The 25837-nt window shown below is 39.9% G+C and overlaps 1 protein-coding gene across 11 annotated transcripts in view; it reads right to left on the bottom strand.

Annotated features, from left to right (window-relative positions):
- Nucleotides 1-11821: 11821 nt before the first annotated feature.
- Nucleotides 11822-25837, bottom strand: part of LOC131437545 (unconventional myosin-XVIIIa) — a 146192-nt gene continuing 132176 nt past the window's right edge. For 6 of the 11 annotated variants that reach the window (XR_009230773.1, XR_009230774.1, XR_009230776.1 and 3 more), the window contains 5 exons: nt 19907-21060; nt 19687-19845; nt 16982-18123; nt 14728-16885; nt 12831-12968 (listed from right to left, as the gene is read on the bottom strand). Coding sequence is in view for 5 of the 11 variants with exons in the window: in XM_058606957.1 (XP_058462940.1) it covers nt 15365-15379; nt 15465-16885; nt 16982-18123; nt 19687-19845; nt 19907-21060 (3891 nt within the window). In the remaining 6 variants the exon portion in view is untranslated. Of the gene's footprint in view, nt 12985-14295; nt 14494-14727; nt 16886-16981; nt 18124-19686; nt 19846-19906; nt 21061-25837 lie in introns of those variants that run through there. The other 5 variants (XM_058606957.1, XM_058606958.1, XM_058606959.1 and 2 more) reach the window with 5 other exon arrangements.

Below are 25837 nucleotides of genomic sequence, written 5' to 3'. Positions count from 1 at the left end.
TGAACGAATGAACGAAGAACATTTAGAGGCTGAGTTTGCTTCCGAGATGCCATCTACCCCTCCTATACCATCTCCCCCTCCGATACCATCTCCCCCTCCGATACCATCTCCCTCTCCGATGCCATTTCCCTCTCCGATGCCTCCATCTCCCTTTAAGATATTGCCTGCTCGCCAAAAAGTTTACCAAGACGATGGCTCGGGGGGTCCGTGGGTGGTATACTTCCGGCCCAAATTAAAGTCTCTCAGAGTTTTAAATATTGCTCGGGACCTGGAAAAACATTACTCGGCAATAAAAACAATAGATAAGGTTTCGCCAAACAAGTTACGCGTTGTTGTGTCCGACCTGAAGCAAGCAAACGGGATTGCTACCAACGAGTTGTTCACGAAGGAGTACCGCGTGTACGTCCCGTCTCATGTGGTGGAGATCGACGGTGTGGTCCGTGACGAAAGTCTGACAATCGAAGATCTGATGAAGGACGGGGTAGGCCGTTTCAAAAACCCCGACCTTCAACCAGTGAAAATTTTGGAGTGCAAGCAATTGCACTCCAAATCGATAGATGGTAAATTTTACCAATCGGACTCATTTCGCGTGACTTTTGCCGGATCTGCACTTCCAAATTATTTGGTAGTGAGTGGAGTTCGTCTACCTGTTCGGCTGTATGTACCGCGGGTAATGCATTGTACAAGCTGCAAACAGCTAGGTCATACGGCAACCTATTGTTGCAACAAACTGCGATGCGGCAAATGCGGAGAGGCCCATGAGGACGATCTCTGCAGAAGAGCAGTGGAAAAGTGTTGCTACTGCGGGGAGAATCCTCATGATCTTTCGGTGTGCCCTACGTACATACAGCGTGCGGAGAAATTGAAGCGATCCGTGAAAGAACGTTCTAAACGTTCTTATGCGGAAATCTTAAAAAGAACCACTCCATCGACCCCTGAGAACCCGTTTGCAATCTTGCCAGTTGAAGAGGATACCTCTGACGACCCAGGCGAAGGACCTTCCTACACACAGGTTGAAGGAAGCAGGAAAAGACAAAATCTGGCTTCTCCCAAGCTTCATCGTAAAGGCCTCAGACTGTCCTCTTCGTCACAAAAGAACCAAACGGAAACAAAAAGTGCTGACTCAAAACCGAAGCAAACACCTCCTGGGTTCAAAAAACTTAGGGATGATAAGGAGTACCCAGCACTTCCTGGGGCATCAAAAACCCCGAATGACCCCAAAGCACAACCAGAAAATCCAACAAACGCTGGATTATTGAAATTTTCTGATATCGTGGACTGGATATTAACAGCCTTCAATATTACTGATCCTCTGAAAAGCTTCCTAACTGCTTTACTGCCAACAGTAAGGACATTTTTAAAACAGTTGACTGAACAATGGCCCCTCCTTGCAGCGATCGTATCTTTTGATGGATAATTTACCACTGAGAATCGAAGATATGATCATTGTGCTTCAGTGGAATTGCAGAAGTATCATCCCAAAACTTGATTCTTTCAAACACTTAATACATACTCATAATTGCGATGTATTCTCCTTGAGTGAAACTTGGCTTACTTCTAACATCAACCTCGACTTCCATAATTTTAACATAATCCGCCTGGACCGAGAAGACTCTTATGGAGGGGTACTTTTAGGGATTAAAAAGTGCTATTCATTTTATCGTATTAACCTCCCCTCGACACCGGGAATTGAAGTTGTTGCTTGCCAAATTAATATTAAAGGCAAAGATCTATGTATAGCTTCTATCTACATTCCTCCCAGAGTCTCGATAGGGCATCGTCGGCTTGCAGACATCATAGAACTTCTTCCTTCACCGCGGCTGGTTTTAGGGGACTTTAACTCGCATGGTACAGGATGGGGCTGCTTATATGATGATAATCGTTCTTCGTTAATTCAAGATCTGTGTGACAACTTCAATTTGACAATTCTAAACACGGGAGAAATGACACGGAACCCTAGACCACCAGCACAACCAAGTGCGCTGGATTTATCCCTTTGCTCGACTTCGCTACAGTTAGATTGCAAGTGGAAGGTAATCTGTGATCCTCACGGTAGCGATCACTTGCCGATCATAGTTTCTATCACCAACCGTGGAAGACCATCGGAAACAATCAAAGTTTCGTACGATTTCACACGAAACATTGATTGGAAACGTTACGCGAGCTCGATGTCTGAGAAACTGGAAACATCACAGGAGCTTCCTCCGGAGGAAGAGTATACATTTTTGGCTGGCATGATTCTTGACACCGCAATTCAAGCTCAGACGAAACGAGTACCTAGCGCGCAAACTAGTATGCGTTCTCCCAACCCATGGTGGGACAAAGAGTGCTCAGAGCTGAAAACGAAAAAAGCTTCAGCCTTCATCTCGTTTAGAAGGAACGGAACTCCAGATAATTATCGGAAATACGCGACGTTAGAATTTCAAATGAAAAGTCTGATTAAAGCTAAGAAACGCGGTTACTGGCGAAGGTTTGTTGACGGATTAACGAGAGAAACAGCAATGAGCACTCTTTGGAATACGGCCCGTCGCATGCGCAATCGAAATCACGCGAACGAAAGCGAGGAATATTCTAACCGCTGGATATTTGATTTCGCTAAGAAAGTATGTCCTGATTCTGTTCCGGAACAGAAGATATCCCGCGTCGCGACATTGAATACAAACGAAACACCGTTTTCGATGGTAGAGTTCTCACTTGCGCTCTTGTCGTGTAACAATAGAGCCCCGGGGTTAGACAGAATTAAATTCAACTTGTTGAAAAATCTGCCCGACTCTGCCAAAAGGCGCTTGTTGAATTTATTCAACAAGTTCCTCGAGGGTAATATTGTCCCACACGAATGGAGAGAAGTGAGAGTTATTACTATTCAAAAACCTGGAAAACCAGCCTCCGATCACAATTCGTATCGGCCGATTGCTATGCTTTCCTGTATTCGGAAATTGTTGGAGAAAATGATTCTCTTCCGTCTAGACAATTGGGTCGAAACAAATGGATTGCTTTCAGGTACACAATTTGGGTTCCGCAGGGGCAAAGGAACGAACGATTGTCTAGCGTTGCTCTCAACAGAAATTCAAATGGCATTTGCTCGTAAAGAACAAATGGCATCAGTTTTCCTCGACATCAAGGGGGCATTCGATTCAGTTTCCATTAACGTTCTATCTGAGAAGTTGCATCAGCATGGTCTTTCACCAGTTTTGAACAACTTTTTATATAATCTATTGTCCGAGAAACACATGCATTTTGAGCATGGTGATTTGACGACAAAGCGATTCAGTTACATGGGTCTTCCTCAGGGCTCATGCTTAAGCCCCCTTTTATACAACTTTTACGTAAATAACATTGATGAATGTATCAACACATCTTGCACGCTAAGACAACTTGCCGACGACAGTGTTGTGTCTATTATAGGACCCAAAGCTGCCGATCTCCAAGGACCATTGCAAGATACCCTCGACAACTTGTCGACATGGGCTTTTCAAATGGGTATCGAGTTCTCTACGGAGAAAACTGAGCTGGTTGTATTTTCAAGGAAGCGAGAACCTGCGCAATTACAGCTTCAACTAGGGGGTGAAACCATAGCTCAGGTTTTCACATTTAAATATCTCGGGGTCTGGTTCGATTCCAAAGGTACCTGGGGATGTCACATTAGGTATTTGAAACGAAAATGCCTACAGAGAATCAATTTCCTTCGTACAATAACCGGAACTTGGTGGGGCTCTCACCCAGGAGACCTGATCAGGTTGTACAAAACGACGATATTGTCAGTAATGGAATATGGATGTTTCTGTTTCCGCTCCGCTACGAATATTCATTTCATTAAACTGGAAAGAATTCAGTATCGTTGTTTACGTATTGCCTTGGGTTGCATGCAATCAACCCATACGATGAGTCTTGAAGTGCTGGCGGGCGTCTTACCGTTGAAAAACAGGTTCTGGGATCTCTCATATCGACTGCTAATCCGATGCGACATTTTGAATCCGATGGTGATAGAAAACTTTGAAAAGCTCGTCGAGCTTAATTCACAAACCCGTTTTATGTCCTTGTATTTTGACTACATGGCTCAGAATATAAATCCTTCTTCGTTTGTTCCCAATCGTGTTCATTTTGTGGATACTTCTAATTCTACTGTGTTCTTCGACACATCCATGAAAGAAGAAATTCGTGGAATCCCGGATCCTGTACGCCCTCAAGAGATCCCAAAAATGTTTAATAATAAATTTAAAGAAGTCGACTGTAATAAAATGTTTTACACTGACGGATCATATCTAGACGGGTCCACTGGCTTCGGTATATTCAATGTAAATTTCACCGCTTCCTATAAACTCAGTGATCCAGCTTCAGTTTACGTCGCAGAACTAGCTGCAATTCAGTATACCCTTGAGATCATTGACACTCTGCCCACAGATCACTACTTCATTGTATCGGACAGTCTCAGTTCCATTGAGGCTCTCCGTTCAGTGAAGCCTGGAAAGCACTCACCGTATTTCCTGGGGAAAATACGGGAACAATTGAGTGCTTTATCTGCAAAATCATACCAGATTACCTTGGTTTGGGTCCCCTCACATTGTTCCATACGGGGCAATGAGAGGGCGGACTCGTTAGCCAAGGTGGGCGCACTAGAAGGTGATATCTATGAAAGACCAATCTGCTTCAATGAATTTTTCAGTTGCTGTCGTCAGAAAACTCTAGCTAGCTGGCAGAATACATGGAATAGTGGAACTCTGGGACGATGGTTACACTCAATAATCCCACAGGTATCGACGAAAGCTTGGTTCCGGGGGTTGGACGTGAGCCGAGACTTTATTCGTGTAATGTCAAGGCTCTTGTCTAATCATTATATGTTCAGCGCGCATCTCCGTCGTGTGGGGCTCGCTGAGAGTGGTGTCTGCGTTTGCGGTGAGGGTTATCATGACATCGAACATGTTGTTTGGACATGTGTCGAGTATTGTGATGCCAGGTCCCAACTCATAGGTTCCCTTCGGGCCCGAGGTATACCACCCTTCGTACCAGTCCGCGACGTCTTGGCAACTCGAAATCTTCCTTATATGACTCTCATCTATAACTTCTTGAAAACTATCAATGCTCAAATTTAGTGCTCTCCCTATCTCTTTCTCGTCTACAGCTCTACCGCACTCTTCTTTACGTTGCTGGAAGTATGGCCTGTGTAAACGATGCTTCGGAGCATGCACCTGCCTTGAACTGACTGAGTTGCTGGAAGCTACCCAAAAACGTCACATCAACGTCAGAACACACCAACGAAGCATCCCAATCCAGAATAATCTCTTCATTGCTACAAGCTGAAAAACATGAAGATTCATCGAACGCAAAATGTGTCTAAAAGATGTATGCCACAAACCAATGATGTATTCAAATTTCAATTCAATACTGTGTAGGTCCCACCCTCCCTATGTCCCCTTACTAACTGGGGAGTATGCCGCCCCGTAATACGGCATCCCTTTCTCTCTCCCTAACAACAAGACAATCGGCCACGTTAAGCTAAAGCAAATGAGCCTAATAAAAATTTTATTTGAAAAAAAAAAAAAACACTTGAGGCCTTGGCAACCAACATCAGCGAATTTTCTTTCGATCCAGAAAATGAAGTTACATTCGAAAAATGGTACAGCCGATACGCGGACCTTTTTGATTCGGACGCCAAGAACCTGGAAGATGCCGCAAAAGTTCGCTTGCTGCTGAGGAAGCTGGATACACCATCACATACGGGGTATACCAACTACATTCTGCCAAAGCTTCACAAAGATAGCAACTTTACTGACACCGTCGAAATCATCTAGATGATTTTCGCATCGCAAACTTCTGTCTTCAACAAGCGCTACCAGTGTCTGCAGTTGATGAAATCAGAAGTCAGTTACGGCGGAAAGGTAAACCGTGTATGCGAGGACTTCGATTTCAAGAACATGAAAATTGACCAGTTCAAGTGCTTGGTTTTTCTCTGTGGCCTTAAAGCGCACTGCTACACAGACATACGAGCCAGGTTACTTTCTCGCATTGAGGCTGAAACAGCAGAAGCTCCCGTTACACTTTAGAATCTGATCGACGACTATAAACGGCTAGACAATCTCAAGGCGGACACATTCATGATCGAGCGTCAAGTGAACCACCAATGCAAACAGTGAAACTGCAGTGGTCACAATGAAGGATACTGTAATTATTTTTCCAAGACGAAATCAGTTTTTTCTGGTGAAGAGAAGAAGTTACTGAACAGACCAAGAAAATCTGATAAAGCCAATCCCGAAGAATCTTTATTGTGAACCACATCGCGCGTGGAAGTCAAGCTGCAGTAAGACACAACAAGCGACATCACAGTGATATCTAAGCGAACCTGGAACTCGCTAGGTAAACCTTCTATCAAGAAACCAACGATTCAAGCCATGAACGCATCGGGAAAGCCGCTTCATTTGTTTGGTGAGTTTCATTGCGACGTCACCATCAACGGTAACACTAAAAAAGGAATATGTTTCGTCACAACGTCTATCAATCTCAATATCCTTGGTATCGATTGAATCGAACTTTTCAAGTTGTGGTCAGTTCCCATCGGTTCGGTCTACAATCAAGTAAAAACAGAATCGGTAGAGCAGCGAATTTGTAAATTTAAAACACTGCACGCCATGTTTATTAGCAGCCAAGACTCCTACAAAGCAATATATATATATATATATATATATATATATATATATATATATATATATATATATATAATATATATATATATATATAATATATATATATATATATATATATATATATATATATATATATATATATATATATATATATATATATATATATATATATATATATATATGTATATATATATATATATATATATATATATTATATATATATAATATATATATATATATATATATATATATATATATATATATATATATCGATTACGGAGGTCCCATAGATGGTGTCTATAGTTGATTTCTTCTCTAAGTGGCCTGAAATACATCCAACAAAATCGACGACAACAGAAACCTACTGATTCAAACCTTTGCAACATTCGGAAATCCAGAAGTAATAGTGTCCGACAATGGAACTCAACTTTCCAGCCACGAATTTCAAGATTTTTGTACAGCTCAAGGAATACGTCATATTCGTATCGCTCCGTACCATCCGCAATCCAACGGTTTAGCCGACTCCACATTCAGAAACAGGAAGAATCAGAAAAAATCATTCAACAAAAAGCACGGCGCAGTCAAAAGAGAATTTCAGCACGGAGATACCGTCTACGTAAAGGTACATCGAGAAAATTCATGGCAGTCGCAACCGTGATCGAGAAAATCGAATCGTGAACTACAATGTCTTCCTGGAGGATTAACATCGCCTGATACGGTCACATGCAAACCAACTCAACGCTTGAGTTCCTGAACCCAGTACACCGCTTTCGGTATTTTTCTTGAAATATATTTTTCTTGAAATATATACAGCTCTTGAAATATATTCTGTCTCTGTCACAAGACTAAAAGTAAGAATTTTGTTCAAAACATGTTTGAATTGCTCGTACACTTTCTGAAGTAACACTAGGAACATTTCATCCTTTCCAGAAGATTTGTACGGAGCAAAACTATCAACTGCATATTTGACCGATTCGATCATCCTTTTCTTCTAACAAGTGCCCAAGAATCTTAACTACTCGAAAAAGTCTCAGGAACAGCTGTCTCCATACATCTTGGAAAGTGAGTGCTAAAAAGATAGTTAAGTAAATCACCTTCATCAGACAAGTACTCAACATCTGAAATTCTTAAGAAACCGAGAAGAAAGTTTTTCGATTTAGAAAGTATCTTAGTCAATTTGCTAGGCTCGTGTGTTGTATCCGGAAACTCCCGGAATGAAACTTCGGATTGAATACTTCTAGCTGTTGCTTTATTGGAAATCAATCAAAGAATGAATAAAATAAGATTCATGTCAGCTGTTATATGATCGTCCAACACGGTTCTTCGAACACCTGTGGGTCTGGGTTGTCAACAGGAACATTGAGAGCTTTTGGAGCCGTTAATCCGAAACCATCGAAAAATACCGAAAGCGGTTGTACTGGGTTCAGGAACTCAAGCGTTGAGTTGGTTTGCATGTGACCGTATCAGGCGATGTTAATCCTCCAGGAAGACATTGTAGTTCACGATTCCGATTTTCTCGATCACGGTTGCGACTGCCATGAATTTTCTCGATGTACCTTTACGTAGACGGTATCTCCGTGCTGAAATTCTCTTTTGACTGCGCCGTGCTTTTTGTTGAATGATTTTTTCTGATTCTTCCTGTTTCTGAATGTGGAGTCGGCTAAACCGTTGGATTGCGGATGGTACGGAGCGATACGAATATGACGTATTCCTTGAGCTGTACAAAAATCTTGAAATTCGTGGCTGGAAAGTTGAGTTCCATTGTCGGACACTATTACTTCTGGATTTCCGAATGTTGCAAAGGTTTGAATCAGTAGGTTTCTGTTGTCGTCGATTTTGTTGGATGTATTTCAGGCCACTTAGAGAAGAAATCAACTATAGACACCATCTATGGGACCTCCGTAATCGATATATATATATATATATATATATATATATATATATATATATATATATATATAATATTATATATATATATATATATATATATATATATATAATATATATATATATATATTATATATATATATATATATACATATATATATATATATAAATATATATATATATATATATATATATATATATATATATATATATATATATATATATATATATATATATATATGTATATATATATATATATATATATATATATATATATATATATATATATAATATATATATATATATAATATATATATATATATATATATATATATATATATATATATATATATATAAAGGGTGATTTTTTAAGAGCTTGAGAACTTTTTTAAACAATAAAACGCATAAAATTTGCAAAATCTCATCGGTTCTTTATTTTAAACGTTAGATTGGTACATGACATTTACTTTTTGAAGATAATTTCATTTAAATGTTGACCGCGGCTGCGTCTTAGGTGGTCCATTCGGAAAGTCCAATTTTGGGCAACTTTTTCGAGCATTTCGGCCGGAATAGTTACTGGCTTATTTCTGTAGACTTTAGACTTGACGTAGCCCCACAAAAAATAGTCTAAAGGCGTCAAATCGCATGATCTTGGTGGCCAACTTACCGGTCCATTTCTTGAGATGAATTGTTCTCCGAAGTTTTCCCTCAAAATGGCCATAGAATCGCGAGCTGTGTAGCATGTAGCGCCATCTTGTTGAAACCACATGTCAACCAAGTTCAGTTCTTCCATTTTTGGCAACAAAAAGTTTGTTAGCATCGAACGATAGCGATCGCCATTCACTGTAACGTTGCGTCCAACAGCATCTTTGAAAAAATACGGTCCAATGATTCCACCAGCGTACAAACCACACCAAACAGTGCATTTTTCGGGATGCATGGGCAGTTCTTGAACGGCTTCTGGTTGCTCTTCACTCCAAATGCGGCAATTTTGCTTATTTACGTAGCCATTCAACCAGAAATGAGCCTCATCGCTGAACAAAATTTGTCGATAAAAAAGCGGATTTTCCGAATGGACCACCTAAGACGCAGCCGCGGTCAACATTTAAATGAAATTATCTTCAAAAAGTAAATGTCATGTACCAATCTAACGTTTAAAATCAAGAACCGATGAGATTTTGCAAATTTTATGCGTTTTATTGTTTAAAAAAGTTCTCAAGCTCTTAAAAAATCACCCTTTATATATCGATTACGGAGGTCCCATAGATGGTGTCTATAGTTGATTTCTTCTCTAAGTGGCCTGAAATACATCCAACAAAATCGACGACAACAGAAACCTACTGATTCAAACCTTTGCAACATTCGGAAATCCAGAAGTAATAGTGTCCGACAATGGAACTCAACTTTCCAGCCACGAATTTCAAGATTTTTGTACAGCTCAAGGAATACGTCATATTCGTATCGCTCCGTACCATCCGCAATCCAACGGTTTAGCCGACTCCACATTCAGAAACAGGAAGAATCAGAAAAAATCATTCAACAAAAAGCACGGCGCAGTCAAAAGAGAATTTCAGCACGGAGATACCGTCTACGTAAAGGTACATCGAGAAAATTCATGGCAGTCGCAACCGTGATCGAGAAAATCGGAATCGTGAACTACAATGTCTTCCTGGAGGATTAACATCGCCTGATACGGTCACATGCAAACCAACTCAACGCTTGAGTTCCTGAACCCAGTACACCGCTTTCGGTATTTTTCGATGGTTTCGGATTAACGGCTCCAAAAGCTCTCAATGTTCCTGTTGACAACCCAGACCCACAGGTGTTCGAAGAACCCGTGTTGGACGATCATATAACAGCTGACATGAATCTTATTTTATTCATTCTTTGATTGATTTCCAATAAAGCAACAGCTAGAAGTATTCAATCCGAAGTTTCATTCCGGGAGTTTCCGGATACAACACACGAGCCTAGCAAATTGACTAAGATACTTTCTAAATCGAAAAACTTTCTTCTCGGTTTCTTAAGAATTTCAGATGTTGAGTACTTGTCTGATGAAGGTGATTTACTTAACTATCTTTTTAGCACTCACTTTCCAAGATGTATGGAGACAGCTGTTCCTGAGACTTTTTCGAGTAGTTAAGATTCTTGGGCACTTGTTAGAAGAAAAGGATGATCGAATCGGTCAAATATGCAGTTGATAGTTTTGCTCCGTACAAATCTTCTGGAAAGGATGAAATGTTCCTAGTGTTACTTCAGAAAGTGTACGAGCAATTCAAACATGTTTTGAACAAAATTCTTACTTTTAGTCTTGTGACAGTGACAGAATATATTTCAAGAGCTTGGCAGGAAATAATCATCAAATTCATTCCCAAAGGTGGTCGCGACACTTATGAGGAAGCAAAGAGTTTCAGGCCTATCACTCTTAGCTCAATTCTTCTTAAAACAGTAGAACGTATGGTCGATCACTATATCAGAAATGTTCGTTTGTGCGTACATCCGCTACATGAAATGCAACATTAGTCAATGTTGTACACAACATCATGAAACAGTATTGAAGAGGACTTTCCACGCCGGTATGCGTGGAAAGTCCACTTCAATACTGTTTCATGGTGCTGTGTAGAACATTGATTATTAGGTTTTATTAAATATGCATTTTGGCACCTGCAGATCGTTCAGCATCCTTTAGGTGATGCTGAAAGATTTGTTTCTTTTTGTTTTGTTCTGTTTTTCTAACTCACCCACTTCATAATCATTTTCGGTGTTCCTTTTATACTTTCCTGTCCATCACGAAAATGAAGAAAAGTCACGGCAAGGCACAACTCTCCAAATAGCTAGGGGAACGCGCCACTTCACCCAATTAGTTCTGATACCTGAATCTACTGATTCACGTAAAACGTTAGATTTAAAGAGCGGCTAGGTCTGAATACGGTAATCATTATACGCAAAATAAGAGCGGCGTTTATTCTCCGCTTGATGGTGGCTTCGTAATCGTCGCTATGAATGTACGTAAAAGAGATGTCTTGATACATGAGAAATAATAGAGCGACGAATCGACATATTAGTAGCCAGCTATTTCATCCAAAAAGATGTAAACAATTATAGTGGTATTACGGTCACCTTACTTGTAAACTGGGAACATAACAGAAGCTGGGGAAAATTTCCATAGCGTGTGACATAGTCGACAAAGAAAAGCGATTAACACAGTCGATGTTCTGAATTATGCAAACCTTTTCATAACAGTTATTTGTTATTAGCCTAACAGGAGTTGTGATATGAAAATTATTTGAAAAATGTGATTTTTAAAATTGTTTTAATATAACAATAAACTTGATAAATAAATGATTTTAATTACAAATTATTTGTTTGACGTATAAATAAGACGATATGGATAGTAGTATTATACACTGTTTATTTTCAGGGCTGTAACTGTTTTACAAACTCATTCATTGTTCAAAGATTTACCGTGAAAAGAAAACAAATAATGAACGTTATAACTCAAGTTTTGAGGTCAGGTCAGCGAAATCATGTCCTTTCTATTTTAGAACAAATCAATTGGTATTGTGTGATTCAGTTCTTCTTGAAAACAATTTGAATGAATCGATACCAAAAAAGTGGTGTAAATTAAAAACATCATTAAATAATGAAATGAAACAAAATAGGTGCCATAAAATAACTTTGCACTACATCTACATGAGTAAACATGAATTTACAACATAATACGAAAATAATTTAACAGATTGTGAAACTTTAATTAGTTTGATAATGCATGATAATGTAGATAATGAATGGATGATGGATGACCTCCTAACTTCAATCATTGAATTGAAGTTCAACTGCGCTGAAATTCGAAGCCACGGCCCTCAAACTACGTTTCCCGTTTTATTTCAGCCCCAGGTGACTATAGCACATCGAACAACTCCGAGCATGACTACTCTTAACAAATGGATCGTTAAAATATTTTTTAAAAACAGATTTACTCTTAACTAATTCAGTTAAAAATTCACTAGAAATTTTTTTTGCGTGCGTTGAAAGGGAATATTTTTTTCTTCATATCGAATATTAAAGCTTGGATAATAAGTAAATGGGTTTCTTGGCAGATATTGGATAGTGACCATCTGCTTCAATATTATTGGAATAAGTCACTGGATAATCCAACTATTCAGAGAAGTACATTTTGAAAATAGTGATAAATGGTGATAGTCGTTTACATATGGCTATTTTTTCGAATATTCTGATCTTTAGAATGGTACACATGACGGCCCCTATGTCTATACTGTCTCAATTTGAAGAAATACTTTACAAAGCTAGATAAGAAATTAAGCGTAAGAAGACTCTCCATTGCTGTCATCTCCGTTAGTGATGCGATTACTAGCACGACTTCCGCTGCGTTCTTTCGTCGGTGATTTGGAAGCCATCATGGACGATGGCGTAAGGGTGATTCTAGAAGAGGAAAAAACTAAATTTTACGTTTCTATTAAAACACAAACTGAACTGGGTTAGTGAACCTGTCTCGCCATCGTTTATTGGGAGAGACGACTTTCAAGATGCACACATTAAACCATATCATGTAATACGCACTACACACACAATCGCGTTACTTACGAGGTGCATAACAGGTTAATTAAAGTTTGAACATTGTAACAAAGGAAAAAATGACTGTAATAAGTTTGGTAAAAGAAAAATATGTGATAACCATGCAAAACATATACTAATTCATACTTGTTAATCATCAATACATCAATCAAATACCACAAATGAGGATGCATTAAAATATTCTTGAAAACCAGCAGTCACTTTTGTGGGATTGAGCAAAATGTTCTTTTAAGTATTTAAATATTTTCCAAGTGGTAAACACAAACAAGTTTAGCGTTTTTTTTGTTAATATAGTTCTCCCGTTTGATAGAACCATACTGCAGTTTGAAACAATTCCATTAGGATTGGAATTTACTAATCTCAATTGAAACATTGTACCAGGGGTGGAAATAAGCAAATTTCTTGATTCACAGTAAGTAAAAATAGTTAGTATTATCTTTTCATATCACATATTTATTGCAGATATTATAATAGATTTTGAAACGAATGATTTTTGATAAAATAAATTTTGGGTTTACTTAGAATTTAAAAACGTCTTCAATTTTATTTCAACAGTTCCCACAATTTAAAACATAATCGCAATTTTACTTTTGTTACCAAATTTTTTAATTCACGGTGTTCGGTTTTTTGATTCACAATCGGAAATCTTGATTCACCTTTCCGTGCGTAAAATAGGCTTATTTTCACCTCTGTATCCATTCCATTGTACCTCAATTTAAATTTACCACGAGCTGGTTCAAACTATTGTTTGGTTTTCACAGAAAGTAGAGAGGAAAGGTAGAAACTACTACAAAAAAACATAGTAAAGTTTGTCGTTTATCGTAACTTTATCAGGTTGTAGAAAAATTAACAAATAGGAATCGGCCTGGAAAAGTAAAAATAGCATCAAGTTAGTTTGCCTGCATTCACAGATATGTTAACAAACAACATACTCACGACAAAAAAAATCTCATTGCCAAGTATTAGTTGCAGAAAAGAAGGTTTGGACATATTCACTCATTTCATCATATTATAATACTCTTAATTAGAGATTCTATTTTTCAAAATAGCCATAATTATTTACAGCTGGTTCACAAAAAAAATAAACACATCGTGTTTACAAGGGGTATTCAAACAATATATTATACAAAATCCGCACATATTGCTTATATACAACAAACGACACAAAACCCACATTTCCGAGGTTTAAATTCAAAATTAGGGATGCTGCCACCAATAATAGAAAGGACGAGGTTGCACAGCCCATTCGCAAACACTTTGTCCCTTGCGTGTCGATTTAGGACGTGTGTAGAAAGGAACGCCACTGGGTCTCCAAATCGGCGCCGAAGATCGAGAAACTAGACTGGGGAGGGATTTGGTTGAAGGACATTTTCTACAGGAAACGAAACGAACTTCAGTAAACGCATCCAACGATTTTCGGTTCACATTGAATGGTACTTTGTTTTGTGTTAAAATGGGTTTGACGGAATTGATGAAACGATTTTTTGTGATTGAGATATGTTACGGAAAGACTAGAAAAGGTAATCATTCTAAAATGACTTTGCTTGTTTGGGACCAAACGCAAATCAATGCGACACTCAAAGCGTTTTTATAGCATGTGTCTTGCCTTATTGATGTGAAGAAGTTCCGATAAAACGATACATCGTTTTGTGATTTTGTCATCTATTTCTTCTTGTTGTGTACGATTTGTTTACGACGATAAACTGGCTCGGGTTGATCAAATTTCAATTCTTTTCCATTATTTGCTAACGACAGTTTTTTACCTTGCAACAAGGTGGGGTTTGATTTATTCATTTCTTTTCTAGTAAGCGATTGGTTCCGATGCTTAGAATTGTTGTTTCTTGATTCTGTTGCAAAATCATTGCGCTTTAATTCAGCCTGTTTACCATTAAATACAGAAATATTTTCAAGAGTTAGTTTTGAAGCGGATTTGCTTTGTCTAATAGTAGAATCTCTTTTGCTACTGTTATTGGTTCCTCTGACCAAACTTGAATGCCTTTCACGTTGATTGACACTCTGATTATGAGATATTCTATTACTTTTCATTACACACTCATTCTTGTTAGTTTTTTTAACCTCCACATAACCTGTTACATTGGGCGATCGCGTCATTTGAATACAGGTTTTTGGTGGTGATCTAGCTTTTTTCAAACTTTCCGCGTAGGAAAGTGGTCTCTGTTCTTGGCCAAAGTTTCCAGATTTCGTTGAACTGAGAATTGAAGTAGATACTGCAGTTTTGTGCTTTACATCAGTTGACACTGTGGCGGCGTGCAACGGAATGACAGAACAAGAACATTCATTGAGCAAAGTCGTTTGAACTATTGCTAAATCGCGCTCACTTACTTGATTTGGTATGTCTTCAATAGGATCATTGAGGGATAAGGATGCTGCAGCTACATTTGTGTTTGTTGTTAATGGAGTCATTGTGTCGACAAAATCCCCGTTTACCAAATCAGAAAATATCGTATTTTTATTTTCTGATTCTGCCAAAGAAGCTCTCCGGGAACAAGAATTTGATTTGGAACTCACTTTTTTAGGTTCTATGGGATTTAAACAATTTATCTCAGATTCCAAATTGATATCGATTTCATTGCTACTCTCACCGACATTTGAAGTGGGGTCATGAAGGATAGATACCACTGTGTCGGTCGTGGATTTTAAAGTTAGAGCAATATTTTCTATATTATTCGAAAGCTCTTCTGGTTCAGTTGGTAGTGTCCTTGATGCAAAATCGTCGACAAATAAATTGCTTGTATCAAAAGAATTGATGAGGGACTTTGGGAAAATTATACTTCCTTTGTTCTCTTCCATCGATGTTACCAACAATTGAATAGTTTGATCTATATTTTCACACCTACAATCAGTAACTTCGAAGCACTCACTTTTCCAGCAGTGAGAAGTTTCTCCAGTAACTGTTTTGTCCATACGTTCAACATGATTTAATTTTATAGCGGGATCATTATTGTTATCGCATATAGTAAGCTTCTTTGGCGTTATGATTGGTGAACTTTCTAAACTTTGCTGTGGATCTTTAACTGTTTGTTGTTTTAATACTTTTGCATCCTCTTGAACGTTGTTAATCGTAGCACTATTAATGGAACATACCATACTTTCTGTTTTTGATTGCATAACTCCTAGAGTTTCAGGGACAACGTGATTGTTCGGTGTATTTTCATTTGAATTATTTTGGGCTGTTAAGCACGGCTTAAGAATGATCAATGATACCGAGTCATTTGTAGTTGAATTGGAAGCTTTAATCTGTTCAGCAATTTCTAACGAGTTTGCGAAACTGGTTTTTGATTGAGAAATGTCTTTAAATTCGGGATTTTTATCAACAGTACATAAATCAGCATTTACTATTGGTGTGTTATTATCACATGACTCATGTAGCACGATTTCTGTCAGGCATTTTTCTGTAAGGGCTATAGATGAAATATTTGGCTTCTCCTCCATATTACAATTGTTGTTGTCAATTTCCATCTGATTATAACCGCCAGAAGTTATAGATGTGGAATCGACTTCGGGCTGTATGATAGAGTCTTTGTTTAATATTTCATCAAAATTATTGAACTCTAGTACTATTTTGCTTATAGCACATAGAGTTGCTGGAGGCGGCGAATTATTTACAGCTGCAGATTGATCTTCAACTGTCATCGACAACCCATGATCAACGACGTTGTCGTTGATGTTGGTATCAAGAACAGGTAGGTCCCTTTCGGTTTCGCGACCAGAAACTCCGGAGGAGCTACCATTTGTTGTTACATCTAAAATATTTTTAATGTTAGCACAACCAAGCAAGCTTTGGAGCGAATCATTATTATCAGCTGTAGCATTACTCAAAATATTCGAGTTATTTTCACCTTGATTTAATGAAGACCCGCGCGGCGGCCCACAATCTTTAGTTTCAGCAGTCAACTTTGGAGACAACTCACTATCAGTTCCATCTTTCAATTGCGCCGCCTTATCAGTTACAGGCAGTATGACGAGCTCTGTTGGTGTCTGAGTAGAGTCTGTCATTACACTTTCAAACGATTTCAAACTGGACAAAGAATTTTGATCTTTTTTCAAGCTGTTGAATGAATTATTTTCTTTTTTTGTATTCGATAATGAATTATCGTCTTTTTCCGAAGACGACCGACTTAGTGATCTTCTCTCACAGCCTTTGTTCATCAAGGCAACCGTTAGAGCTTTTTTCATCTCACTAATCTCACACATAATGCCCTCTTTGTTCATTGATTTGGTCAAAGACGTAGATTCCTCCTGAAGTTGTTTCTTTAGATTTTGGATCTTTTCCTTCATGGATCTGATTTCATCTACATTCAGTTGACCATCAATTGGATCCAGTTTACTGGTTTCTGTCTGAATGTTAGTGTTAGTGGATTCTTTTGTTGGTAACGCAGCTGTTTTCACAGATGATAGTGGAAAATCGAATTTGGAACAGTGTTCTTGAGCGGTATCTTCTTTTAAACTGCGATTTAATCTTTTTATTTTCTCCTTGATCGATTTAAGTGCATCTAAATCGAACCGAGAATCATCGTGAATCTGATAAGCTAATATTTTAGAAGCATCCGTTAAAATATTCGCTGTTTTTGGCTCAGACATCGAATGCATGTTTATTGGAAGCAGGGTTTCGCTCATGTTGTTATTTTCATCTGTGAACGATTTCCCATTATTGGAACCATTCATATTAGATTGGAATTGGTTTTGCAATTTGTTGCATTTTGAGCTTCTTTCAGTAATATTGATTGACTTTTTGATAGTACCGGTATATTTCGGTTCATCTATCACGACTGTTTCCGGTCCTGTGAACTCTGATTCGGGACCATCTCTTATGGCTCTCTTGATAGATTCGATGCAACTATCTAATGCCAAGTCTTCATTGCAGCCATCTAATGGCTTGTTAACGACAGTGTTCAGTGTCGATTCCTCTTCGTCTTCTTCTTGGATGGTGAGTGGAACACGTCTTCTTCTATGGCCCATTATATGGAATTTCTGTCTGATCCTACATTTCAGCATATAGGCAAATAATAATATGGAAAGATTTGATAAACATATGACTTTTTAATAACAGTATGAAAGTAATCTAACCTGTGTAAAACACCAAAGCAAGCTTACGTCAAAAGCATGAATTGGAATGTTTTTTGTATGTTATGATTTTTATTACTATACTTTATATTTTTGTCATTATTACTATCATTGATATTATATTTCTATCCAGAATAGTAGTATAGTATGATGTTATTTGCGCAGTACTAAGGTGACTATGTTAATGAACTAAATAATGTTCGAATTTGTTTATTAAGCACACGATAAAGCACAACAGCAATGATTTTGTGATACCTAATAACTAATAATTTTTGCATGCAACTGTATTCAATCGTTTTATCAAATTTAGAGAGATTTGAACCATTCCCCAAAATATTTAAGATGTTACATTTTCCTCATATCTTTTACTAAATGTTGGAGGATCAAGAAATATTGAACTAGTCTACTTCGCTGCCACCACACATTTATATACGATCAGTTCCAGAAATTAACAATAGAAAAGGCAGTATGATCCGGATCGTGTCGCCCCGATTGGGATGAAACTTTGCAAACGTCTTTAGTGCGTCTAATCATCTGTTTTTCCCGGATAGAGAAAGCAGCATGAAAATAAACTTTTTGTATACATATATGTTTTTGCATTCCCTTTCTTCGAGCCGTTGTAGGTCAGAAATTAATTGTATAAAGATTTGGTTGAAGAAAAACATTCAGGAAATCGATTGGGCACTCTACAAAAATGTCCGCTGAAAAGATAAGTTCAATGTTTTCTCAAGAATTCGAAAATTAACCGAAAAAAATAAAATCTTACGCGTCTCCATTTTTTTTTTCATTTTTTTTGTATTTGAAATTTGTCATTCAATCAAACACTTGACGTTATTGCGATTAGTACTTTATTCCTTGATTGGAAAGCTAATTGATTTTTTTCGTATCTCACAGATCGTACTTTCTTCGTACGAATTGGAACTGTACTCTCTGAGATATTTAACTTTACATCGGATGATCCACAAGGGAGCCCATCTAGGATCACTCCTTTTGGTGCTATTCGTTAATGATCTATGCAGTTAATTGTCGTCATTTAATATAATGTATGCAGACGATCTCAGTGTTGTGCTCTACGAATGAAAAAAAAAACTACAACCACCGATTATATTTGAACACTCAATGATGGCGGAATAAACATTTGTGAAAAAAATATAGAAAACTAAAAAGTTTGCCATACTCAAGGCATGTGTAAAGTTTCATCCCAATCGGAGTATGTGAAGTCTAATGTCTTGTTACCAATTTCGGGAATTACGATTACTTATTCATGTTGCATATTTCGAATCTTTCTAGAAGCTTGTATTCTTCGACAATTTTTTTTATGAAACAATCAACTCTGCGGAGTAAAATCTAGAGATATGTTTATATGTTAATTTGTAAAAGTTTCTGGGGGATGGTTTCGGGGATATTGTACACGTGCTTATCTATGCTCCAAATTAAGGCGAAAATATGCTATTTGTGTAACGTGAAAAGATTAGGTTACCTTGGAGTGTTTTCTTTTTCTTCCCGAATACACAAAGTTGTGCTACTTCCATTGGAGCTGGTACCATTAGACTGACCAGGTCTTGCTCGTAATGAAACATTACTTGGACTACGGTAGCTCAATTCGCCAACAGAATCGATAGAACTGTCACTATTTTCGCTATAAAGTTAGAAATATTGTAAAGCAGTTATTTTTTTAATCATTTATCAATAATTATCACCTATCGGAATGCATCGAGTCGCCCTCTTCCATTGCTTGTTGCAAATCAGCAATTCGTTGAAGCGCTAGCCGCAGATCAGCTCGTGCCGATGCTGCTTCCGCTTCTACAGACTCCAGTCGTTTTTCGAGATCCTTTCGTTTAGCTAAACTTTCTTGCTCTTTGTTGGCTATAGTATGCAGTTCCTCACGTAGTTCTCGTATTGTTTTCTGCGATTTTTTCAGTGCGTCTTGCGCGTGCATTTCCTTAGTACGCGTTTGACTTACATCGAGTTGTGCCTTTTCCAGCGAATCCTTATGTCGCTGTAATTGAACCTCAGTTCGAGCACGATTAGCCTGTTCCAGTTCTAATCGTGATTCTAACTCTTTGGTACGCAGCTCAAGTCGCTTGAACTGTATACTGGACGATGATTCGCCAATATTCTCCACATTCTCTAAACGAGACGTTAACTCGAAAACTTGTTCTTTCAATGATTTTTTCTCTGATTCGAGCTCTGAGATTTTAAATTCGTAATCCGCTATAATCGACTGTTCAGAACTCAACTGTTTAACCGTGGAACTATACTTTTTCATTAGCTCAGCCATTTCTTCTTCATTTTCGTCGATTTGCGCTTGTAGTTCGGAACGATCGCGCTGGGCTGACGTTGCCTTATCTTCGGCATCATACCTACCCCGTTGAGCTTCTTCTAGCATTAATTGAACATCTTGTAACTCCCCTTCCGCTGCTTGTCGTGCTTTCACGGCAGCAGAGCGGGCAGATTCGACATCCTCGAGCTGATTGCGCAGCTGACGAATAAGTGCTTTACCAGCAGAGTCGGCTTTGGCTCGTTCGAGTTGAGTTTGTGCATCACGGAGTAAGGCTTTGTACTTCCTGAGGTCTCGTTTTAATTTTTGACTGGCAGCTTCCTCAGCAGCTCGTTCAGATCGATCGTGCTCTTCGAGGTTATTAAGACGCCTCTCCAGTTCGTGCTTCTCTCGAAGCAGCAGAGTACGCTCTTCGTGTTCTTGCTCAAGTTGGCATTCCAGTGTTTTAATTTTCTTATAAGAACTACCACGAACTTCTTCAAGTTCATCGTCACGTTGTTGCGATTCCTTGCGCGCGTCCTTTCGCATCGTTTCCAAAGACATTTCCAAGCGCAATTTTGCTTGTTCCAGTAGCTGAAAAGAACAAAGATTATGATATCTCAGAACACACAGGATTGTTTATAGTGAAGAATGAAATAATTATAACATTACTACTGTAACAAAGTGAAATTGTTGCTAATATTTTGATTGTAGGTCGATTCAAATCATTTGAACAAACGGCTTTGCATTTGGCCACGGGGAGACACGATTCGATACTGGAACCGGAATTCTAAAATCGGTGTAGCCGAAGTCAGTTAAGTCCACCTAACAAGCTGTATAGTTTACATTTGATTCAAAATGTTTGAAAATCAGTGTAGACATCTGTGAGAAATCGTAGCGCGAATTAAATTTTTGGGTACCTTCCGAATCGAAAACTGAATATCACTAAAACTGAAATAAGTTTATTTGGTTATCGACTATCCAAATCTGCTAACCAGATAAACCTGATTAATTTATGTGAAATAGACATTTTTATACTAATCACCCTGTTACATCGAAACCGGAAGTTGGATCTGACTGAAAAGCAAGATGTTTTATAGAATCTTAAAACTTTTAATTTGAATCATAAATGATTCTTAGATTTCATTTGAATCTTAGATCGGTTCAGCCATCTACGAGAAAAATGAGTTACACAATTTTAACATAATTCAGGAACCTTGTTTGGGAGCATACGACTTTTCATATGAATCTGAGTTTGTAGAAAACGGCTGAGTCTCTCATCCTAAATTCAATTCACCGGCCACTACCGATCGCCAGCTGAAAGCTGGATTCTCGAGAATCCGCGACCCCGATACTACATTATATAATGATACTATTCTAGTTTTAAGTTAGACGATAATTAAGATTAGTAAATACCCTTGGCATCTTAGAGCGTAAGCAGTGTGCCTTAATATTATATTATATTATTGAATAAAAAAAACGGCTGAGTCATCTCCGAAATAAATTGAGTGAATTATTTGTCACACACGCATTTGGTGATCTCGACGAACTGATTCGAATGGTATATGAGTGTTCTTCCAGCATTTATCGCTGTAAGAAGTTTAAACCAATATAATTATGGAATTGCTTTCAACTCGAAAGTTCTGCCATCATCTGGTTTACATATGTCATATTCGAACGATTATGTTGCCAAAAACGAACCGTGCTAAAATCGGTCCGTGGCAAAATGTCATGAAAAACTCCTACTGCTGGAATAGGGGGAAAAGTCGCTTACACAAAAATGTTGATATCTCCGTTGAAAATGGACGGATTTTAACAATCTATGGCTTGTTGGATAACTATTACCGTGCGGAATCAAAGTCTGGAAACATTCTGTTTTCAAGGTCAAGTGTGACAGATACTGTCAAAAAACTGAAAATTTTGACATAAAACTTCATATAACTCAAAAAGTAAACATCCGATCTCAAAACCATTCAATAGTGTTCTGGGTGACGGGTAGACCTTTCATTTGCGACTAATTTGATCAAAATCGGTCCAGCCATCTCTGAGATCTCGACTTCTTTGTTGACAACACACACACACACACACACACACACACACACACACACACACACACACACACACACACACACACACACACACACACACACACACACACACACACACACACACACACACACACACACACACACACACACACACACACACACACACACACACACACACACACACACACACACACACACACACACACACATCAGGGCAGCAGGGACTAGTCCAAGGGCTTAACGACCCCTCCCCATGGCCACTGCGAGTTAGGGGGCCTGCCTAGGATGTGGAGGGGTTCGGCAGTGGGCTCTGTTGAACTTCTATAAAAAGCTGCATGTATCCGCAAGTAGGCCCTAGCAAAGCGACTGTGTACCGCTCAAAGCACACAAGCCCAGCAGGAGTGCCAACCGGCACATCAGGTTCGATACCAGTAAGACCCTGATTATTATATACTGGCCACGGCGAACAACAACGGACATGATGCGGATAACGGATCGGATGACGATGATGGGCTGACATTCGTGCTGTTCTGTTCCCTGAGTAAGGAAGGGTGATACCGACTTGAAACGGCGAGCGGGCCAACAGTACGTCTGCCTCCGTCCCGTTAAAACCTTGGCAGGCCTCCGGGTACGTTCAATACTCGCACCAATTAAGGTGGGTAGTAGGCCCAGTTGAGAGCACTCCTGGCTTACGCTGATCCGGCTCTGGACACGAACCCTATGAAGGTACGTGTTCAACCCTCGCTAGGCCTCCCTGCTCGCAAAGATAACCTAGGGATCATAAGCGACTACTACAACGAGTGGAGATAGCGGCCCGGAGTGGGGACCCTAAAGAATGGAAGTAATCGAAATCGAAGTTGAGAAAGAAGTGACAAATCCGTTTGTCAAGAGTGGCTTGGTGAGGACACCGCCGCCGCAAACCCAGCAGGTGCAAAAGCAGCACACGAACGAGCAGCAGGCTCAGCAGCAGGGTCAGCAGCAGTATAGCGCGTGGACGAAACCACCACAACCACCGAGGGTAGAGGCAGCGAAAAAGTTGGTGGACGAGCTGCACGAATATGTGGATAAGAGAAGTAACGTGCACAAAGACATCAAGGCGTTGGTGATTAAGCTCCAAGGCGCTCTTGGTTCTGCTGTAAAGGAGTGGAAAAACGTAGTGCAGAGAGCAGAAGCTGGGGAGAAGGAGTTGTTAGCGGCGAAAACTGCTTTAGAGGCACGTCGCGCAGCGCAAATGCAAAGGGCAGAAGCCGACACAGTTACGAGGGAGGTCAACACGGCGAGTAGTGTTCCCCCTGGGGTGCAGTCCACGCCCTTCTTCACACCAAAGAGGCCAAGGGCATCGCCTGGAGATGTTAGACCAGGTGGTCCCAAGAGACACAAGGATGCCCGTGTCACTGGAGCTAAACTACCACCAGAAGCAACCGACGCGGTAAACAGCCGCACTGAATGGCAGGTCGTCGGCAAAAAAAAAGGAGAAAGCGAGCAAAAAAAACCCGCCCAAAAAACGTAAGGTCGTCAGGACGAGGAATAAGAGCGAGGCTCTCATCGTCAAAGCGAGCGACGACTCGTACGCCGAAGTCCTACGCGCTATGCGGATGAACCCGGATCTTAAGGAGCTAGGGGAAGACGTGCAAAAGGTCAGGCGCACTCGTAATGGTGAGATGCTTCTCGAGCTGAAAAGAAACCCCAAAGCAGGCAGCATCTCGTACAAGGAGCTTACCGAGAAAGCCCTCGGAAACAAGGTGGAAGTAAGAGCCTTGTGCCCGGAAGCGACTCTCCGGTGTAAAGATCTGGACGAGATTACTACGGAGGAGGAGGTAAAATTAGCCCTGAAGGAGCAATGCGAGCTAGGAGAGGTCCAGATGACCATCCGTATCAGGAATGGACCTGACGGCACCAAGGTAGCCTTAATTAAGCTGCCAGTAGATGCAGCTAATAAAGCGTTGAAAGTGGAGAAAATATGTGTGGGTTGGTCTGTGTGTCCACTGAGCGTTTCCCAGCTACCGGACGTGTGCTTCAAGTGTCTGGGTTTTGGTCACTTCGCACGGAACTGTCAAGGGCCGGATAGGAGCAAACTATGCAGAAGGTGTGGCGAGGAAGGTCACAAGGCAAAGGATTGCACGAAGCCTCCGAAATGCCTAATTTGCGCTGCCACGGGGGATAACAAACATCCTACAGGCGGTAGCAGATGCCCGGCCTTCAAACGAGCGAGTGCAACGAAGTCCCAGTGGAGGTAGTGCAAATTAACCTCAACCACTGTGATACGGCACAACATCTTCTGCGGCAATCTGTTGCGGAACATAGATGCGATGTTGCGATAATTTCGGAGCCATACCAAATTCCACCCGGAGATGGAAACTGGACATCAGACGGAGCCAAAACAGCAGCGATATGGGCAGTGGGAAAATACCCCATTCAAGAAGTGGTGCACTGCGCAGATGAAGGGTTTGTTATAGCCAAAATCAACGGAGTCTTCATATGTAGTTGTTATGCACCTCCACGATGGACGATCGAACAGTTCAACCGGATGTTGGACAAACTAACGGAAGAGCTAACCGACCGAAGACCAGTAGTAGTAGCTGGTGACTTCAATGCCTGGGCGGTCGAATGGGGCAGCCGCCTCACGAACTCAAGGGAAAGCAGTCTTCTGGAGGCCCTAGCTAAGCTGAACGTAGATCTTGCCAACGACGGTACCACTACCACCTACCGTAAGGATGGTAGAGAGTCCATCATAGATGTCACTTTCTGCAGCCCGGGTATGATAAGGAGCATGCACTGGAGAGTGTGCGAAGAATACACCCACAGCGATCACCAAGCGATCCGGTATTGTGTTGGACGCGACTCGCAGGTGGAATCAAGCAGAACGCAGTTTGGTGAGCGAAAGTGGAAAACAGCGAACTTTAACAAGGACGTATTTGTGGAAGCACTGAGGCTCGAGCGCAACACAATAAACCTCAGCGCGGAAGAGCTGACTGCAACACTATCACGTGCGTGTGATGCAACCATGCCTAGAATGTGAAAACCCAGAAATGGGCGACGTCCGGCGTACTGGTGGAATTCGACGATCGCTGACCTGCGGACACGTTGTCTACATGCCAGGAGAAGGATGCAGAGAGCTAGAAACAGCGGCGAAAGGGAGGAAAGAAGGTTGCCCTATAGAATAGCAAGAGCCGCACTCAACAAGGCAATCAGGCTCAGCAAGAAAGAGTGTTTAGAAGAGCTGAACAACAACGCCAACGAGAATCCGTGGGGTAATGCCTATAAGATGGCCATGGCAAAGATGAAAGGTCCAGCAGTTCCACCGGATAGGTGCCCGGAAAGGA

Source organism: Malaya genurostris, chromosome 3 (genome assembly GCF_030247185.1).
Source record: "Malaya genurostris strain Urasoe2022 chromosome 3, Malgen_1.1, whole genome shotgun sequence".
Taxonomy (NCBI): Eukaryota; Metazoa; Arthropoda; class Insecta; order Diptera; family Culicidae; genus Malaya; species Malaya genurostris.
This window is presented reverse-complemented; position numbering and strand designations above follow the sequence as displayed.